Source organism: Leuciscus leuciscus (assembly GCF_965113295.1).
Source record: "Leuciscus leuciscus genome assembly, chromosome: 1".
Classification (NCBI taxonomy): domain Eukaryota; kingdom Metazoa; phylum Chordata; class Actinopteri; order Cypriniformes; family Leuciscidae; genus Leuciscus; species Leuciscus leuciscus.
In genome coordinates this window covers 57,860,949-57,880,486 of record NC_138725.1, presented here as the reverse complement: position 1 = coordinate 57,880,486, position 19,538 = coordinate 57,860,949, and the positions used below count along the sequence as shown (strand labels likewise).

The 19,538-nt window shown below is 36.4% G+C and overlaps 3 protein-coding genes across 4 annotated transcripts; 1 reads left to right on the top strand and 2 right to left on the bottom strand.

Moving 5' to 3' along the window:
• Positions 1-390: 390 nt before the first annotated feature.
• nfatc2ip (nuclear factor of activated T cells 2 interacting protein) lies at positions 391-4,566 on the bottom strand. Its single transcript, XM_082146696.1, has 9 exons — positions 4,447-4,566; positions 3,694-3,816; positions 3,471-3,525; positions 2,832-2,943; positions 2,239-2,322; positions 1,746-1,998; positions 1,452-1,596; positions 1,169-1,278; positions 391-1,064 (listed from the first exon to the last, which is right to left on the bottom strand). The coding sequence occupies exons 1-9, from the start codon at positions 4,483-4,485 to the stop codon at positions 903-905; spliced, it is 1,083 nt and encodes a 360-aa protein (XP_082002822.1). The 5' UTR covers positions 4,486-4,566; the 3' UTR covers positions 391-902.
• Positions 4,567-4,975: 409 nt separating this feature from the next.
• On the bottom strand, positions 4,976-8,763 carry sgf29 (SAGA complex associated factor 29). 2 transcript variants are annotated; one of them, XM_082146709.1, is made up of 10 exons: positions 8,580-8,763; positions 8,205-8,284; positions 8,000-8,075; positions 7,762-7,834; positions 6,911-6,975; positions 6,707-6,836; positions 6,432-6,578; positions 6,282-6,317; positions 5,553-5,715; positions 4,976-5,350 (listed from the first exon to the last, which is right to left on the bottom strand). In XM_082146709.1, exons 2-10 carry the CDS (start codon positions 8,277-8,279, stop codon positions 5,234-5,236), a joined length of 882 nt encoding a protein of 293 aa, XP_082002835.1. In that variant the 5' UTR covers positions 8,280-8,284; positions 8,580-8,763; the 3' UTR covers positions 4,976-5,233. The 2 variants fall into 2 exon arrangements, with proteins under 2 accessions (XP_082002835.1, XP_082002836.1); XM_082146710.1 differs by lacking the exon at positions 8,580-8,763 and adding an exon at positions 8,499-8,522.
• Positions 8,764-12,417: 3,654 nt separating this feature from the next.
• Positions 12,418-13,483, top strand: nupr1b (nuclear protein 1b). Its single transcript, XM_082145241.1, has 3 exons — positions 12,418-12,671; positions 12,898-13,035; positions 13,111-13,483. The coding sequence occupies exons 1-2, from the start codon at positions 12,572-12,574 to the stop codon at positions 13,023-13,025; spliced, it is 228 nt and encodes a 75-aa protein (XP_082001367.1). The 5' UTR covers positions 12,418-12,571; the 3' UTR covers positions 13,026-13,035; positions 13,111-13,483.
• Positions 13,484-19,538: the final 6,055 nt, after the last annotated feature.

Sequence of the window (19,538 nt, the reverse complement as noted above, 5' to 3'; positions counted from 1 at the left end):
CCCGAGATAACATGGGTTTACATAAGTGTGTGAAGCTATTTGCTGCATTTAATATAGGTTGTTCCTGGGTCAGAAAAGTCTCTGTAAAGTGACAAAATACCCAACATATCCCTGTTGTTAATTACTCAATTTACTTATCAAATAATTGATATTCCCAAACTCAGAGTAGAATGTTGGCCTACTTACTTTTGCGTTAGATTTTTAAAGGTAACATCTATAATTGTTCAAGTCGATAATTTCAAATTATTATTCAATTATTTGACATAAATGAGAGTGATATTGTTTCATAGATTTTTTTCATCTAGATTTTAATAGTATGCTCTCATAAAAGTAAAATGCCCCTAAAAGCCAATTCTAGTGACACAAGTACTGCATACAACAACAAAAAAACATATTACAAATTTGTCATTTTATTATATTCCATTCAATAATTTTTTTTTTATTAAAAAAATCTATTTTTAAATAAATCTGGTGTATATACACAGTGTAAAACGGATTTATATTGTTTTTGCATGTCCTCAAACATAAGTCAAATGTATGCTGTTCATGGAACCTAAAAAAAACTAAAACATTTGTCTGTGGTCTGTTTTTTCAGCACAAGTGATAAAGGTCTAAACCAGGGGTAGGCAACGTCGGTCCTGGAAAGCCACTGTCCTGCAGTTTAGCTCCAACCCTAATCAAACACACCTGAACCAGCTAGTCAATGAGGCTACAGGCAGGTGAGTTTTTTTCCGGGTTGGAGCTAAACTCTGCAGGACAGTGGCTCTCCAGGACCGACGTTGCCTACCCCTGGTTTAAACAAATGTCAGACATCCTTTACAAATCTTTTTCTTCCTCATTGCATACAGAACATGGTGTTGAGAAAGTACAGAACTCCCAACAACATCAATAGCGTCCGTCGTTCAGACCCAGACTTCAATGACGTCACCATCCTCCATGTCCAGGTCAGCTGGAGTCTGATCATGTGTGACCCTTGACCCGTCAAAGAGAAATTTAGCCCTCCTACTAGCACTGGCAGCCATACCAGAGACATACTGAGATAGGATAGACCCTAGAGGAGCATTCTTTAAAAAAAGAACAATGACAGTTGAGCACTAAATGTCCTTCACAAAAACACAAGTTGCACAAAGGCACAAGAAGAACATCCAAAAAGGCATACAAGACAGACCTTTTGTAGGGAATACTCCTGCACAGACGCTTTCTCTTTGCCTTGCAGTCGCAAAGTAATAAGATTACGTTTGTCACTCACTTCTTGTTTATTCTCTGTTACTACACAATCTGGAAGAGACAGAAGGTACAAAAAGGATTTGCATGAAGGTTTCAGGAAGTGTAATTTATAGAATGTTTCCAATTAAAAACATTCAAAAGGATCCATTCAAAAACAATGGAATAAATGCACTTGTGATGCATGCTAATGAATTCAGCTCAAAATTCCCACTGTTTTCTATTACCTATAATGTCAGCTATGCCGAGACCCAGCTCACTGACAGACGAGTGAATAGGGAGATCTATATCTTTCTTTAATAACAGAATTTGGCTGGTTGAGACATTGAGTTTGATGGCCAGCTGTTCCACAGCTTTACTCAAAGGAGCCGTCTGCAATCGAAAGACACTTATTTAATGACAGTCCAAGTCAAATTTAAAAACATTAATTTGCCAGCTTAAATAAAAAGGTAAATGTATTCATATACTTTTATTATTCCAAACAAATGTGCCTAAAAAAAAAAAGTGTTTATTCCACTTACAGAGAGTATTGGGATTTTGTACAACTCTGTTCGGCAGCGGAATTTTAGTGAAATTTCTCGCGCAGAGTCTCTACCCTCAGTATTCAGGGGACGTCTTTTCTGTTTGCTGTCAGAAGAAATGATGATGATGTCATCATCATCATCCAAGTCATTCACAGGAGATGGAGAGTTTCTGTATTCAATGACAGGTTCTCGAGGCTCAGGGGACAGACACACGAGAGAGCCGATCGCATTCAGTTTCCTGTTGATTTCTCTGGAACAGAGAGGGAGAAAGAGAACAAGAGAATGTCAAACCTGTTTACTCATCTCTGGCCTTACTAGCGGTTCATTTCACTACTTCTAATATTGTTATTCATTTCTGTTTCCTCCTTGAAAGGTAATTATTGAATGTCATGAAAGAATTAAAACACTCAATTTTGCAAAAGAAAAGAAGATCAGTCTAAAAGAGAGATCAGGACAAGTATGTATTCTTCATCACTGAGATGTCACTCACCGCATTTTTGGGTTTGCTCGTCTGCTCTGTTTCACTGGTGGGCTACATGGTGGTGGGGGTGGAGAGGGAGAACGAATGATTTCTCTAAAGGTGAGGAAGATGATGATTAGATGAAAGGACACAGCTTTGAGTAGGCTAATCAATCAGCTGATTAACTGGCCTAGCTATAGGTGCGTTCACCCCATGTGATAATTACTGTAATTACGAGATTCCAACTTGTAAGAAGCATTTACGTCCTCGTAGAACTCGTAATTATCGTAGAGCTCCAACTTGCACCATGTGACCGCTGCATTCATTTAGGCGTTATATGTTGTATATACACATTTATTTATTAGGCGTTTACCATAGAAAGGCATAATTCCGATTCCATGAACAGCTCAGAGTAAAAAGTCCCGTCTTGTCATCTCGAAAAAACGGTAATTACAACTTGGAATGAACGCAACATATGATTCATTTGGATGTCAAGAAGCGATTTTTGAGGCAGCTGTCACAAAAACAAATAACATTTATATTGGGTGCATAATGACACATTTTTTATATTCCAAGAGAAACTAAACTAAAGAAACTACACTGAAGTCAGTCTGTGTACTTACTGAGCTTCACTCTGTTCTGGCTCCTCCTCTGAGCCACTCAGATCAATGGTGATTGGCCGTTTCACTGCACGGGGTGGGGAAGGAGACCAAAGAGGGCCACCCTTTTCCTCATCTGGTATGGTAAATAAAAACAGCGAGGATGCCATTGGATTAATCCTACTAGCAAAATGATAAATATCTATAATAAAGAGTCTACAAGTAATGAGAAACCTTCACTCACAGGAAGCAAGTATTACATAAATGCAAGATATACACAACCATTCAAGTGTTTGGGGTTGGTAAGATTTTCTTTGATCAAAAAACACAGTTAAACAGTAATATTGTGAAATATTCACAAATATTCCTGTGATGGCAAAGCTGAATTTTCAGCATCATTACTCCAGTCTTCAGTGTCACATGATCCTTCAGAAATCATTCTAATATGATGATTTGCTGCTCAAGAAACATTTCTTTCAATATCATTGCTGGAAACAGTTGTGCTGCTTGATTTGTAATTTTTTTTTGAAAACAGTGATACTTTTTTTCAGGATTTTTTTTATTAATGTTAAGTTCAAAAGCACTCACCCCCCCAAAAAATTGAACGTTAGTGTATAAAATGTGATTTACTCAGAGGTAACAGTGGTCCGAAAGTTTTGATACCTGTGAGACTGGTGTTTTTGAAGGTTACTGGCTTCAGATTTAAGGAGCTGTTAACCTAAAACACAATAATATAACATCTGAATCACCTTTGTTTGCACCTTGCAACACATCCATTCCAATGCATCTAGATTACAGTCATATTTTAAAACATGTGGTAAAGGTCATCAACTATATTTTTCAAGCCATCATTGACTCTGATGTTAAGCAGGCAAGATACACTCACCTTGTTGGAGTAAACAGGAACGTTTGTGATGGACGAGGCGTCGATGATGCGTCGGCGTTTGGGAGGATGTTGTTTTGGAGGGTCTGAAACAGGAACACTCTTATCCCCGACACTGTCTGATACCTGGAATTGAGAGAACAGGACAACATATTTCCCATTTAATCTCATTTTGGGTTTCAATAGGAGTTATAACGGTAAAAATAGATTTAGATAACTGTTAACTGTCTAATCATAACATAAGCGAAATAACAAACTGCCTGGTTTGTTTTGCACTGACTTGTGTAACAGCTACAGTCGAAACTGTTCGGTAAACCGGATAAAACAATGTGTAAAGGACCTAAGCATTATTAATAACCCCAAATGAGGCTGATTTAAGTTAATTTATGGGTTTTGAATGTAAACATAACCGTATGAAAAATCTGAAACCAGTGCTAAATAATGTAAATTCTCTGAGAAACGTTACAGCAAACTTGAGGCTAAACCTTACACATTTACTTGAATAAAACCTTTGAAACTGGTTTACATTTTCTATGATGTTGTTGTTGTTGTTGTTGTAACTTACATTAATCAATGTGACAACTGATTAGCCAGCGGTGCTATTTCACAACACGACAGGCAGTTACGTTATATAGATTACATATTCAGATCGTTTTCTGACAAGAACTCTTCAAACGTCGTGTCCATGTAAAATGTACAGAGTAGCAATAACTTTTTAAACTTAATCCTGAATAAATGTTATACAAAAGATCTTACCATTTCAGCCATAGTCCGCTTCCGCGCGCTCATTACCATGCGCACACTAGGCTAGTCGGCGTGACGTCACAGAACAAAGCCTCGGTTACTAACTGCGCACTTTACTCCATTGATAAGTCTTCACTTTCACCCATTTAAACGCTTGATTCTTTTATTAATGCGGTGAATATAAAAAATGTAGTAAGATATGGTGATTTGTTTATTTATTTCGAGACGTAAATTACTTAATTACAATAACAGCTTCATTCTATAATACAATACTAAAAGTATTGTATTAGGCCTATAGAATGAAAATACTAGAGAAAAGGTCTACTCTAGAAGGAGGGGTGTAATGTTCATTTTCAAAAATGTAATGCACCACGAGAACAAGGATGCAATTCAATATTCAACAAGAATATGAGAAAAAACAACAACTTTATGTATAATGTGTGGCCCTGGATATCTGTGGTGTTATATAGCTCTTTTCAAGATATATTTTTAACATTTAAAAGCATGCATCACTCTGCCTTTATAAATTACAGAGAATAGATGTGTGTGCCTTTCATTCACATGTAAAGGGTTTATTTCTTTTAGCACAATTCACTTGCAGTTGGTCTCTTTGTATCCAGATCCACAAAAAACATCATACAAAAGATGCAGTAGAAAATATACCAACACTATATACATGATAACAGAAAAAGAGGAGAAAAGCACATAAAAACAGAATGGATGCTCAATATCTTGCTTTCAATCACAACAATCATGCAGGGTCTTTTTGCAAATAATGTCCCATTGTTCTATATTTCTGTTACTTCTTTTTGTTCTCTTTGCAGGCAACTACATATCGCTGAGCAACGTTGAGAGGTGGAGAATAGCCATCTGCATAAGATGTATCCTCAAACAGCACTGAGTAGTCATCCTGGGGCTGGAAAAGAAGTGAGACGTGTCATATTGTGTGGAATCTATTATTCTTCTACTCATACACAGTGATGCCATAAAACCCATAATAAAAGTCAAGAAATATTCTAAGACTATCAACATTAATCCCATGAGGGTTTAGAGAAGCATCTTTAGAAATCGTGATAACATCTCTGTCTTTTAACTCTTTTCATTCTTGTTCCGCTCACCCGATGTGGCGGCGTGTGGATCAGAGCTCTGTAAAAGCAAGTGGTCTGTGGATAGAGGGCCAGCACCAGCTGATCTTTACTGAACAGGGCTTCTGGGTCGGACTCTGGGTTTGCTTTCCACTGTGGGAGAGGAATGATTCTTCTCCGACTCAACGTGTGTCTCCTAAATAAAAGAGAAAATGAGACAGTGAAAAAAAGAGGAACAACGAACAGGTCATAGATTGTTTTAAAGCACTCCTGGAATTACACTACAGTTCAAACGTTTGGGGTCAGTTTAAAAAAAATGTAAATGTTTTTTGAAAGAATCCTGCATTTATTTGATAAAAAAAAAATACAGTAAAACAGTAATGTTGTGAAATATTATTACAATTTAAACATATTTGAATGAATTTTAAGCATCATTACTCTAGTGTTCAGTGTCACATGATCCTTCAGAAAATTATTCTAATTATTTGCTGCACAAGAAACATTTATTATTATTATTATCCAAATTGTACAGCTTTTTTTGTGAACACCATAATACAAATGTTTAGGATTCTTAGATGAATAGAAAGCTAAAATCAACATAATTTATTGGAAGTAGAAATCTTTCTTAACGTTATAAATGTCTTTGCTGTTACTTTTGATAAATTGAATGTGTCCTTGCTGAATAAAAGTATTAATTAAAAAATATTTAAAAAGATGTAGATGTGGGTGAATATTATTTTTTTTAAATGGCATTGAACTTACTCTTTACCCTCTTCATCAATGTCATCCACTTCATACCTGATAAAAGATAACATCATGATGCTACATTATCATTTCAAACCATCAGGTTTTAAAGCTACAAGTAAATATAAATAAACAGATCAAACTGGAGATCAACTGGTAGATGCTTACTTATTAGTGGAGTGATTGTAGCTGACGACTTCCGCAAGAATCCACTGTTCATCACCATCCACAGCCTTCACACGTGCTGCCACCTTGTCCCCCTGCTTAGCCACATAGTCGCTGCTCGCTGGTATAGCGCCACACAGTGGTGGTGGACTGAAGGAGTAAGACAGGTATGAATTAGTGAAATGTAACAATCATTTTGACTCAATATTCACTGAATAAATGACCATTTCTAAAACGAAGGGAACATAAGAGATAAACCACGAGACACTGAATGGTACCTCTCGCCAGGTTTGCCAATCCAAAGAGGAAGGGTCATGGCTGACTGTTGTAACAAGGTCATCAGGACACCTCTGCGCATGGTCTTCCTGGGTGGGTCGGTGTCACTGTACACTCCTGCCATCCTGGCAGCTGCAGAAAGAGATGGGGTCGATTAGCTTCCACAACTGTACAAATGCACAAGTTTACAAACATCCAAAACTTACCAATCCGTCTTTCCTCCAAAAGAGATTTAATTTCAGCAATCTTGTCAAGTGCCCGGTGAAGTATACTGTGGGAGGGATGCAGATAAATCTGATCATTTACACCTGACATAAAAAAACAATCATTTCTTAAACGTTTATTGAACCTTTAGGGAAAAAAAATAAAAAAAAATTGCATATGTGTTTTTTAGTGTGTGTTGAGTTTCATATTTGCTACAGCAGAATTTGCAGTTCATACTTTAAAGGAGGCAAAAACACCTCAGTTTTGCTTATTTAGCAAAAATATGCCATTGCTGATATTTATATGGCCAAAAAAGTAAGATGAAATTCTAATCGCTTGTAAAGTAAATCAAAGAAATCTATTTAAGTAAAAAGCATATAAATATCAGATGTCACTCTATGTATGTCTTAGTAAGGTGACATTTAAATACTTAGTTTAATAATTAAAGCTCTGTAGTTTTTTTATTGTAGGGGGCAAAACATAGAATGCAATGCAATACAGTGACGATTGAGAGAAATAAATAAACATTCCTCTAAACATGCCTTTAGAAATTTGAGTACCAAATATGAAGTAGGCTAGGCTTATAGGGTTAATAAATGTTCTAAAAGTCTGTCTTTCCAGTCAACACATTTGAAAGCCTTGGGCAAAATCACCACAAGATGGGGCTATATAATCACAAGATGTTCAAGATGTTTCATGTGAGAAGAAAAACAAATAGTCAACACAGAAAAAGATAAAGTCAAGAACAGATCACCTGATAAATCATCTTGTGGTCATTACGTATTTCTCACAGTGAAAATGCATACTTTGCATTAAACCAAATGCAGAAATAGTCATTCAGCCTCAGCCTTACCCACATTCAGCCTCAGCATCAGCTTTAGCTGTAGTGTAAAGACCCCTCAGCTTTGTCCTATAATATGGAGAAGCTGAGGAGAAAGATATTAACAGTTTTAGTATGGAACAGAGATATCAGACAAGAAATAAAATTCAAATATATAAATATGAGAGAGATCCAGTTTGAAAACAATAACATGCTTTATCACTTGAAAAAATTCTGATTGTAGACAATGCAATAGGAAAACATGTCTTACTCTTATTTTCTGTCTGCATCCTTTCATGTGTTTTCTGGATGTTGAGAAGGTTGTGCTCACTTCTTGATCGCTCTTCCTGTGTATTTAAGAGAGATTAGTGTATAAATACTGGGTGAAGGTACGGGGTGTTTCCCGAAACATTTATATGTTATACATTTATAACCAAACTACAGTGATCATGCATGAGAAACAGAGTAGTCCTCACCTGAGTCTGCTTTATAAGCTGATGAAGCTCATTCAGCAACTCTGCGATTTTGGTGTCTGCTGAAACTAAAGCCATTGTATCTGCAAGAAAAAAGTTATTCCAGTTATATATCAAATCTATGTGTTTATGTGTTTTGACCCATTTTCATTATGTTCCACTTTACGGTTTAAACCTTAAACAGCACCACCGCGCACATAGCACAAAGCAAAGATAATGTTGCTATAATGCATTCATTCTAATATTAATGCATTTAGGTTTACGTGTTTTTATTTTATTTATCTCAAATCTACATACATAATAGAGCGCCATGGACTGGATGGATCTCAGATCACACCCTCCGCGCGCACAGATAAGCAAGAAAAGCGTCAATCTCACCTTCAAACACACAGTTTCGCGATGCTCTCCAGAATCACCTTATGTATAAGTACACGAACTATGATCGAAAACCATTTATTTATTATAGTTTCGCTCTCTTTAACGAATTTTAGGATTTGTTTTCGCTTTGCATTGATTGGATAGCTCTGTAGCTAGGCCTCGTACGGACACATTGAGGGGACAAACTTCATGGCATGTTTTCAAAACGCCTTATTGAAAAATAACTACTGAGTGGGGAGTGGGGACTAGTCATCAAATTAATGTTTGAGATGTTTTAACTGAACGCATCTTGCATTGGCATATCTAAAAATATGCCAGTGCCATTGTTTCGTCTCAAAATGGATACCAGAAATGTTTTGGTTTTTTTGCTGTTTTTTTCTAAGGCACATTTATAAAAGCTGCTTAAATGCCCTAATTGAACTAAGGCCTAATTCTGGCTTAATCTAAACCCTGTCTGTGAAACCAGTCCTTAGAGAGATAAATAACAACTACCAATTGTTACCAATTGCTACCAATTTGGGCACATTACATGATAGCCTAAAGATAATATGTAATGTGCAACAAAAGAGCATCACGAGTTATCTTCATCATTATCATCACTATCACCACATTAACCTCACATATTTTTGGCTAGATAGGGTTATGTTTAGATGCAGAATTTTCACTGTTTAATCAGGTTGTCTTTGGGATTGTTCTTAATCTTTAAATATTGCTTAATTTTTTATATTAACATTTATTTTTAAAATATGAATGTTTTATTATTGCCATAATGTTTTATTTTACAATTTAGCTGGTGTTATTTATGTTTAATACTTAAACCAACTTTGAAAAAAGTACCATCGTGAGAGAGTGAGGACAGAGAGAGTTTAAATACGTCACATATAAGAGACCATATGGGGGGAGCAACTGTTAAAGATGAAATGAAAGAGACAAATCATTCAGAAAGTAATAAGCCCTCATATATCTGACCCGCTCTTTACTGCGTCCAAAGGCTGTGAACGATGAGATAATATGGAGTTAATTTTCAACAGAGACACTTTGAGGGGAGGGTGAAAAACAAAACAGACAGACGGAGATAAGTGGTGGTTTATCTAGCACAGAAATCCTGGTCTGGCAAGAAGAAAGAAGAAATTTGTTATGTTGTCGAATGAATGTTGGCTCAGCCAATAACTTTGTAAATATTTACTGTACAGCACGCTGCACTCTCACATGATATTAATTTGAGAGCCAAGGCAAACAGTGCAAGGCAAACAGGGGAAGAGAAAGAGAAGAATGTGTACTAAAAGAGCAAAACATTAAATAGATTATGGAGAATAAAAGGTTTTGTTTTATGAGAGAAAACAGAATCAACTCTGTTAAAGAACTATAGCCCTATTTAGACAGAAAGAAAAAAGAGAAACACATTGTAGTGCATTGGGTTTTACCCGTGTGCTACATTCAATAGCCTATTGTTTGTGGCTTTGGAAGAAGAAACATTGTCATTTTTTGCCAAGTATTCGCTTCACTCATTTCTCACGTAGCTCATGCACTCTGGTAACCAAAGAATACATCTTGGAACATTTGAGCACAGTAGAAAAAGCGAATCTGTTGTACACGTACTCTCTCATTACAACAGCACAGAACCACAGGAGTCTTACTGTAAACGTCGACATTGCCCAAAAATATCCACTGCAGACCTCTGCCAGATTCCACTGGGATGACTAAAGAACTTTATGTGCTTGTGCAATGGAGTGCAAACAGAGATGAGCATGTCAGTAAAAACAAATGTTAAACAATAAATACATGATGACTTCATATTAGTATAGACAACAAAAAATAAGATGAATGACTGTAAAAAAAAAAAAAAAAGTATTTATCTTTATATTTATTATTTGTATAAAACATATTTTTTAAGCTACCAAATACTGGTAAGAAGTATTTTTTTTAATATATATAGATTTTTAGGACATTTATTTGATCCAAAAATCTGTCCTTTTTTATTAACAGTAATTAATACTGTGAACTGTTTTTAAATTTTAATATATTTCAAAATGTAAATTATTCCTGTGATGTCAAAGCTGAATTTTCAGCATCATTACTCATTCAGTGTCACATGATCCTTCAGAAATCAGTCTAATATGCTGCTTTGCTGCTCAAGAAACATTTCAGATTATTGTCTATGTTGAAAACAGTTGAGTAAAATATGAATTTGATGAATAGAAAGTTCAAACAAACGGCATTTATCTGAAATAGAAATCTTTTGTAACATTACACACTACCGTTCAAAATGTTGATAAAGTTCATAAAGAATTTTTTTTCTTTGAAAGAATTCAATACTTTTATTTAGCAAGGATGCATTTAATTGATCAAAAGTTACAGTAAAGACATTTATAATGCTACAAAATATTTGAGATAAATGCTGTTCTTTAAAACATTCTATTCATCTTAGAATCCTGAAAAAAAATGTACACAACTGTTTTCAACATTGATAATAAGAAATAATGTTACTTGAGCAGCAAATCAGCATATTAGAAACATTATTTTTATTAAACAGTCGTGCTGCTTAATATTTTTGTGGAAACCTACATTTTTTCAGGACTATTTGATCATTACAAAGTTCAAAAGTATTAATTTATTTTATAAATTAATTTAGCCTTTTGAATGGCTGTGGCGAAAGGCTTTTTGCCCTCTGAATCGTGTGCTTGTTGGATGTATATGACATATGCCAGCAGGCATAGGCATGCTAACCAGCAACTTTGAACATGTCCTATTAATGTTATTTAGTCTATAAACTACAGGGTGAAATCTTTAGTCTGCTAGTCTTTGCTTTGATGGTGCTAACGTTTGCCTGACGGCAAGGAACAAAACAGCTTGCAGCCGGACTGCAGAGAATCTTGAATGATGGATTGGGCTTTGCTTTGCCAGTGGAGGATGTGGATTTTGCCAATTGTGGCAGATTGCATCCTATGATCCTCTGTGCTGATGACAGAACTCACTGTATGCAGTTTGTTATGCTTGGTTACACACATGTTTAATGCGTCTGTATAGCTGTATAGCACAAAAGCACCACTGACAAAGAGAATAAACTGAATTAGAGAGGATAGGACACTGTGAATCTAACCAAAGGTACACTACAATAAAGACAAAAGACATTTCTTCTGCTGTTTCTACCAGCATGTGCAATCCAAAAACTATTTTCCCAAATAGTCAGTCAAATTAGGCTGTATTGACAAAATAATCAGATCTCCAACAACGAATAAGCAAACTAAAAGAAAATGTAAATAGACATTCACACAAAAGGCTATTGAAATGAGCCTTGCATACTCCCTAAAGACAAATGTGCAAAATATTTCCTTTAAAACAGAGAAGCAGGTTAACGGGTCACAGTCCACAGAGGGACGTGAGAAGTCTGAACACAAAGTCAGGTGTAAATAACACAGAGAGACAAACATTAACTGAATTAATCTAATCTTTCTAATCTTTCTCAGATAAGCAAATATACTCAGAGAGAGGGAGAGTTAATGAAAATATGGATGTTAGACAAGGCCAAACTGAAAATTAAAAAAAAAAAGTTATTTTGACTGAAATAAAGAATAACAGCATTTGTCAGGTAGACCTAAGTTTTGAGATCTTATCAAGTAAAAAATATCAAACAAAAGTGCAAGTCAAAACAAAAACAAGAACAATGTCATCTGCTCTGAAGGACATCCTGTCTGGCAGTGAGGTCTACTGATCAAACATTAACTCGCATCTGATGCAACTTTCGGTAGTCTGGTTATGTTGACCCATCCACAGGCCGCAGGCGGGGAGCTGAAGGAAACGAAGGCGGAGCCACGTCTTTAAAAGACGGCCACTTGCAGGCTTGTAAACAACGCTGAACCGAGCGAGGAGGACAAGAAAGAAGACACGTAGAAACAGCTAACGCAACATCGATTTTTTTTCCAGAGCTAAACTTCTGGTCGTCTTTATCCACTCTTGCTCCTGAAGTTCTAGTTTCGCTATTCACTGTCAAAATGAGTAACCACGTTGAGGTGAAAAACATTGAACCGACCACCTTTGAGGACCGCTACTACGATGAATATGAATATTATAACTTAACAGACCGTTATACCGGTAGGTTGTCAAGAGCGTTATAGTTGTTGTAATAATAATTATTACTCAAACTTTTATGAACTTTACGTAAAGTAGGCTTTTTTGAGAGTCGAGTCCGCAGTGGCGGCTTTTGGGGATCTGGCAACACTGATTAGGCCATTTCTTTAATCGCGTTCGTTCATGCTCGACGTTCTTCATAATGTTTGTTGGTTCTAAGTTTGAACTCCTTGTTTTCTGTTAATTACAGAGTGCACAACTCGCAAGGGCAGGACGAAGAAGGAGGCGAGTTGCAACACGAACAGACCGAACCCCGGTGGACACGAGCGCAAAATAGTGGCGAAACTCCAGAACACTGAGAAGAAATCCAAAGTGTGACGCAGAAGAGGTGTGTGTGTAACATCTTTCCACATTAACATTGAAAGGTGTAAAAAAAAACTGAACAATCACATTTGTCCTTTAGATTCAATCGGACGGCTATAACTGGAAATCGACCACAGGTGACTCTGCGGGAAATGGGCGCTGGGCTGCAGAAGGAGAGGCTTCCCTTCATGAACCTCCGCCTCAGGATCAGATGATCGGGAGGAGGCTGAGTGAAGCTCTCGGTCCAGTGACTCGGGAAGTGGGGAGTTTTGTCAGGCGGGCTCTGCTCTTGTGTAGAATGCGGTGGGCCCTGCTGAACGAGCACCTGTTCAGACAGAGGAACTGATATGCTTGTGGTGGTGAATGTACGTTTTAAATCGGAGTTTTGACCAAGTGTAATTTTAAGATTAAAATGTTTAAATGGTACATTTTAAATGTTTCTTTTAATAAAGACACTTTTCCTTCAAACTTGAGATTTGTTTGATACCTGCCTCTGACCATTCAAGTCAGGATAAATGCAGCTGCTATAGGCCTATTTTCAAATTAAAAGGGTACAAGATGGGCCTGAAACAATGTTTAGTGTACAACACTTATCCAATGGTAAAACACATTTGGTAACGGTTGTAATTGTAGGATAGACAATAGATTAGATAATTGGTATGAAATGTAGCTATACTTATCTAGGTTAATGATATGTTAGTTTATTAGGACAACAAAAACATTTTGTGCATTTAATGTTTCGTTTCTAAAGTGTTCTGTAATGGGATGCCAAATTATATTGTTTTCATAGAATGTGGGATTTAATGGGTCTATCAAAGGTAGGGTAGGCAATTTAGGAGAGGCTTAGCAATAAGCTTTCAAAGCATGATATGTTGACACAGAAACGCATACATCTGAGTGATGAGGACGTGAACAGCCCCGGGTAGAACGTCACGGGTTGCCATCTCGTAATTTTAGTTACGGCATGAAAACAGCATACGTTTGTTTTGGTTCAGGAGGAACTGTAAAAGGTGGCTATTGTTTGTTTGTGGCGGTCGGGGACTGCCTACAACTCTGCATTAGGCTTACGGAACGCGCTGATGACGTGTGATATCTGCACGAGCAAAGTGTACAGAGGTATGGAAATACATATGTTAACAGGGGTTGCAACGCCGAAGTTTGATTGCTCTCTGAACTTTGCAAGGAAAACTGATTACATTAGTGTCAGATTATAAATACCTGGGCGTCATAATTGATGACACATTACATTTTAATTCACACATTAATTAAAGAAGAAGCTAGGATTTTATTTTAACCCTTTCACGCATAGTGGTCACAACAGTGGACAGCTATTAAAAAAGCATTTTCTTGAATTTGCACGGGTTTTTATGGCAAGGTTGCACATCAGCCTCTTCATTGGACCCTGGTGCATCATCCTATTCATAGGTTTCATCAGGTCCCTTTCCACAGGTGTATAAAATCAAGCACCTAGATTATGAATGCAGACTGCATTGTGCTTGATTAATACACATGTGGAAAGGGACCGGATGAAATCCATGAATAAATTGCAACCAAGTGGCAAGCCTTTGTGTTTCGATCTTTTCCCCCTCCAAGCCAAGATGGCCAAGGGTCAGTCAGACATGCCAAGTTGCTCTGGAATATCCACCCATTCCTTCTATCCTAGGAGACTCTTGTAGGTAAAAAAAAAAATATTGCAGCATCAAGCAATATCTAATGAGTCATATCACAGTAAAATTTTCCAAGTTTTGATTTTAGATTGAGAGAAAACTCTGATTAATCACGTCCACTGTAGTGGACGTCATGCATCAATTGCTATATTTCAGCTACAATTCATAATTATATTGTGAATATTGTTTTTGAAATTTAAAACTTAAAAACTTAATCTGCAGTGACTTTTTTTACTGTAAATAAATGTACTTGTATTATTAGAATGTAATTTTCATTGACATCGAAAAAAGTCATGTGATTACATAATGTATGACACTTGTAATGCATTACTTTATTTGTTAGATCAAAAAGTAATCTGATTATGTAATGCATGTTATTGTAATGCGTTTCTTTACTCATAACATCAAAAAGTAATCTGATTATTTAATGTGCGTTATTGTAATGCATTTCTTTACTCATAACATCAAAAAGTAATCTGATTACGTAATGCATGTTACTTGTAATGCGTTTCTTTACTTGTTACATCAAAAAGTAATCTGATTATGTAATGCATGTTACTTGTAGTTAATTACTTGTTAGATCAAAAAGTAATCTGATTAGGTAATGCATGTTACTTGTAACACATTACTTTACTTGTAACATCAAAAAAGTAATCTGAATGCGTTATGCATGTTACTTGTAATGCATTACCCCCAACACTGATCATTTCAGATGAGATTGAAAAAAACTTATCGCTAGGTTTTCTCAGAGGAGGGCTATGATAGAAATGTGCATGTCCATCTTGAACATAATCAGAATTATCAGCTAATAAGGGTAAATCTCCATACTCTGGTGCACTGGAGGGAGTATCTGAGTGGTTTCCACAGGAACATGGAATCACGTCCTCATGTTCTGATATCAAAGATACGCGAAGTGCAACTTGTATGAAGCCTTTGCAATATTTTGCATTTATAGTTTTTGTATATATTTTATAGTTTTCACATGATTTAATATAATTGTATTGATTAGTTTGTTAAATTCACATACTTTATCTGTTTGATTATTGTCTTATATTTAATATAGTATATCTTAAGTTTAAACCATAACCGCATGCTGTCCACTCAAGTGGACATCAGAAGATCTCTTTGAAAAATTTGTAAAAAAAATTAAATAAAAATCAATTCTTGTTTTTCATGCCCTAAGAGCAATAAAAACACATAGGAAAAAAATCCTGACTGAGGTTCATAATTCATGCATGAAAGGGTTAAAAATAAGTCTTGCTTTTCATTTAATGCAAGGAAGAAACTTGTGTCTGCGACTTTCTTACCGATTCTCGACTATGGGGATGTAGTGTATCAGCATGCTCCTTCTTATATTCTTGCCTCCCTGGATGCTGTGTATCATGGTGCCTTAAAGGTTGTATCAGCGATTTCAGGCCCAAACATTACCGGGTTGGTGTTGTGAGGTTTTGCGCTCGTGCACGGCTGCCTATGACGGCTGCACGCGAAAACCTCACAACACCCACCCCTGTTGGTCATTGGTCGGAACACTATTTATTTTGGTTTTGAGTGGTGGTGAAACCAACTGTTTTTGTGTGCAGATCTCAGAGGCTGCCTACGCGTTTTTTTGACGGCATGCTTATGGGGCGGGCAGCTGGCGGATCGTTAGGAAAGATTAGATGAATGTGATCATTTAGGTTTGGGCCTGAAATCGCTGATACAACCTTTAAGATTCATTACGAATTGTACGTTTTCTGCACATCATTGTGCATTATATAATAGAGTTGCTTGGTCTTCTCTTGCTGTTCAAAGGAAAATGCATTGGTACTTACTGATATACAAAGCAATTTTGTTTTGTTTTTACCACCTTATCTTTGTTGTATGATTCAACAAAAATCAGTTGGTAACTATTCATTGCATTCACAGTCTTATTACAATCATGTACCTCCAGCTAGAAGAACTAATTTAGGTGAAACAGCTTTTAACTACTGTTTGCTGCACCATCAGAATGGAACTCTCTCCAAATGAAATTGAGGCTAAATCATTTGCTGTCTTTCAGCAATTTTAGAACACTTATGCATGCACTGGAAAAAAAAATAGTGATTTGCAAATGCTTCTTGTACTTTTAATGATACCTTATTGTGTGTTGTATTGTTTTATTGTTATATGTGTATTTGAATAACTGGGCCGCCTATCTTGGCCAGTACACTCCTGTAAAAGAGATTTTAATCTCAGTGAGGTTCTCTCCTGGTTAAATAAAGGTTAAAGAAATAAACTGCAGCAGTCAGGTTGTACAAGTCAGAGCTCTGTAAGTTGTTTATGTTTATTATTATTGTAATGTTTTGTGCTTTGAGATATGAGGTAATTTAACACCATCTCTCGTGACGCTTTGCAGACTCTGCTCTGGCTGTACGTGTTCATGTGTTTTGAAAGAGGCGTTTTGAAACTGATTTTGGACAGACTTCTGAGGCAGCGTAACTGTTTAATGATCTACAGCAAAATAGAGAAAGCTTTGGTGAAAACTAAACAAATATTTTATTACTGCAGTAGAAATTTCTCACTAGAAAGTGGAAAACATTGGTCAAAATGTTTTACATTTACACAAAAACTGACCAGCAACTGCAACTTTCAGATGCCATCTTTCTTTTTCTAGCTCAACTGTCACCAAATGGAACGCAGGATTGTGGGTTATCAAAAGCAGTGAAGGATCCATCTATGCTGCCTTTAAAAATCTTTGAGATGGAGGTATCTCAGGAGACAGGAAGGGAAGCTAACATTGCATTCGGACATGCCTTGATGCCTTCCTGTCTTGAAATGCATCCTCTGAAGGCAGCATTTTTAAGTTTTTGGATGCAGCCCTATATGCTTTCAAAGCTAGCTTGCTATTGCTAGCCTCTCCAAAATTGCCTATCTTTAAACAAATTCAGCCAGTTTCGCATGATTGGTGAACAATAAAATAGATGCAACCCCAAATTTTTACTAATATATTCTGCCATACCTTCTATTTAAGAATTTACTATAAAGTGCATATGAAGTGCTCAAACTGACCCAGCATAACACTAAATGCTGTCATGTGTCTTGCCACATGTAGGTGAAAACGATCTGTCACTCACGGCAACATAAAATCCTCAAAGAGCAATAGCTCAGCTCGAGACAGATAGAGGGCAGTAGTGAAGCAGTAAAGAGATGTAGAGCTGAAAATGAGATGTGGAAATGAATTTGGCACGGAGGATTATCTAGAAGCGCCATGTATCTCATTTAAGAGCGTTTTGAAACGCATCTGCAATATAGGTAGCAGTTCAAAGAAAGCCTTTTCAACAGAAGCGAGAAGTGGAATAATCAAATGCAACCACTACATCCACAACCACAACTCCTTATGCAGAGATTGTGAGCTTTTTGCATGTGCTATAGGCTACTTCATAACATATTTCATAAATCTTCATAATTTATGTAAAGTAAATTAAGTAAAATTATGGTAACACTGAAAAGAACAGTTAAATAAACTCATGCTCACAGGATGAACAGTTGTGGCTGTTTAACATTAAATCACTGGCAATTTCTTAAGCAAATCTTTTTAATAAACATGAACTGAAGAGGAACCAAAGGAATATTAAATAGATTTTCTTTTTTTTTGCCTAGGGTGAGTTGTGCAGACTTTTAAATGGAGTCCATAAATGTTGAAAGATCTATATTAGGCTAATTCAACATGTAGAGATATGCACACAGAAGAACCAAAGCATTAGATTAAAACTTAATCAGGCAGTAGGCCATAGGAATCTCACTAGGTTGATCAGTTTTTAACTCCTTTTCTTTTTCCAAACGTGCATTGTATGTTATCAGCACATGAGGGTCAAGAGTAAGGAGGTTTAGGCTAATGTGCTGGGGAAGGATATAAAACAACCTGGTAAAAAAAAAGAAAAAAAAAGAACACTGTACAACAGAATGAAGAAAAATGCACAATTATTATGCAACAAACTCAAAATGTTGGAATATCTTGTGTCTCACGGCAAAATGAGACCTTTGAAGTAGCTGCACTTAAATAATAATAATTACTAAGATAACATGCAAAACTGTCTAAAATATACACAAGTTAAATTTGAGAGGGATGCAAATTATATTCATTATAACAACTTCATATTCATCCTGCTACATACACACTGAAGGAACAGAAATTGTTTCCTCTTCACCTCTCCCTTTTACTTTGCTTGTACCGTTAACACAAGATAATCCATTTATGTCATTCTCCCACGGACACACTGCGGCAAGCGCAATCCTCTTTTTCTTCCTTTCCCATAATCACCGGAACAAACACATGATAAGAAGATTTCATCGAAAAATCTCAATATGCAAATGAAGGCCTGATATGTGAAAGCACAAATATCAGAAAGTTTCCCAAAAAGTATATTACTCAATAGGCCTAGAGTTTTACTTATTAATAAATTCAGCACTAGACTTAATTTCCAAATGTCAAATGGATGAATTGAAATTAACTGTATTAAAAATAGATGCAAAAGTAACAGGATAGCAGTAACTTTGTGGAGCAGTTTTAAAAATACATTTAAAGTATTGTGTTCACCCCCTCCATTTCTCAATCCACTTCCCTCCATCGTATCACTACGGGCAGAGAAGCTCCTCTTGTTGCCTAGCAACAAGCCTTTGGAAATTCCAAAAGAGACCACAGAGACCATAGACTACCTCTTCTCATGGTGCATGTGTGTGTTTGTGTGTATGTGTGTGTGGGTGAAGACGGATGGGTGCAAAGAGTGTGCGTGGAGTCAGAAACTCTCCGTAAGTCAGACATGCAGGTGCGCAAGTCTGTGTTTGTGTGCGCGTTTGTGCATTTGTATGAATGTCTCTTCAGTTTGAACATCTGGAGGGCCCC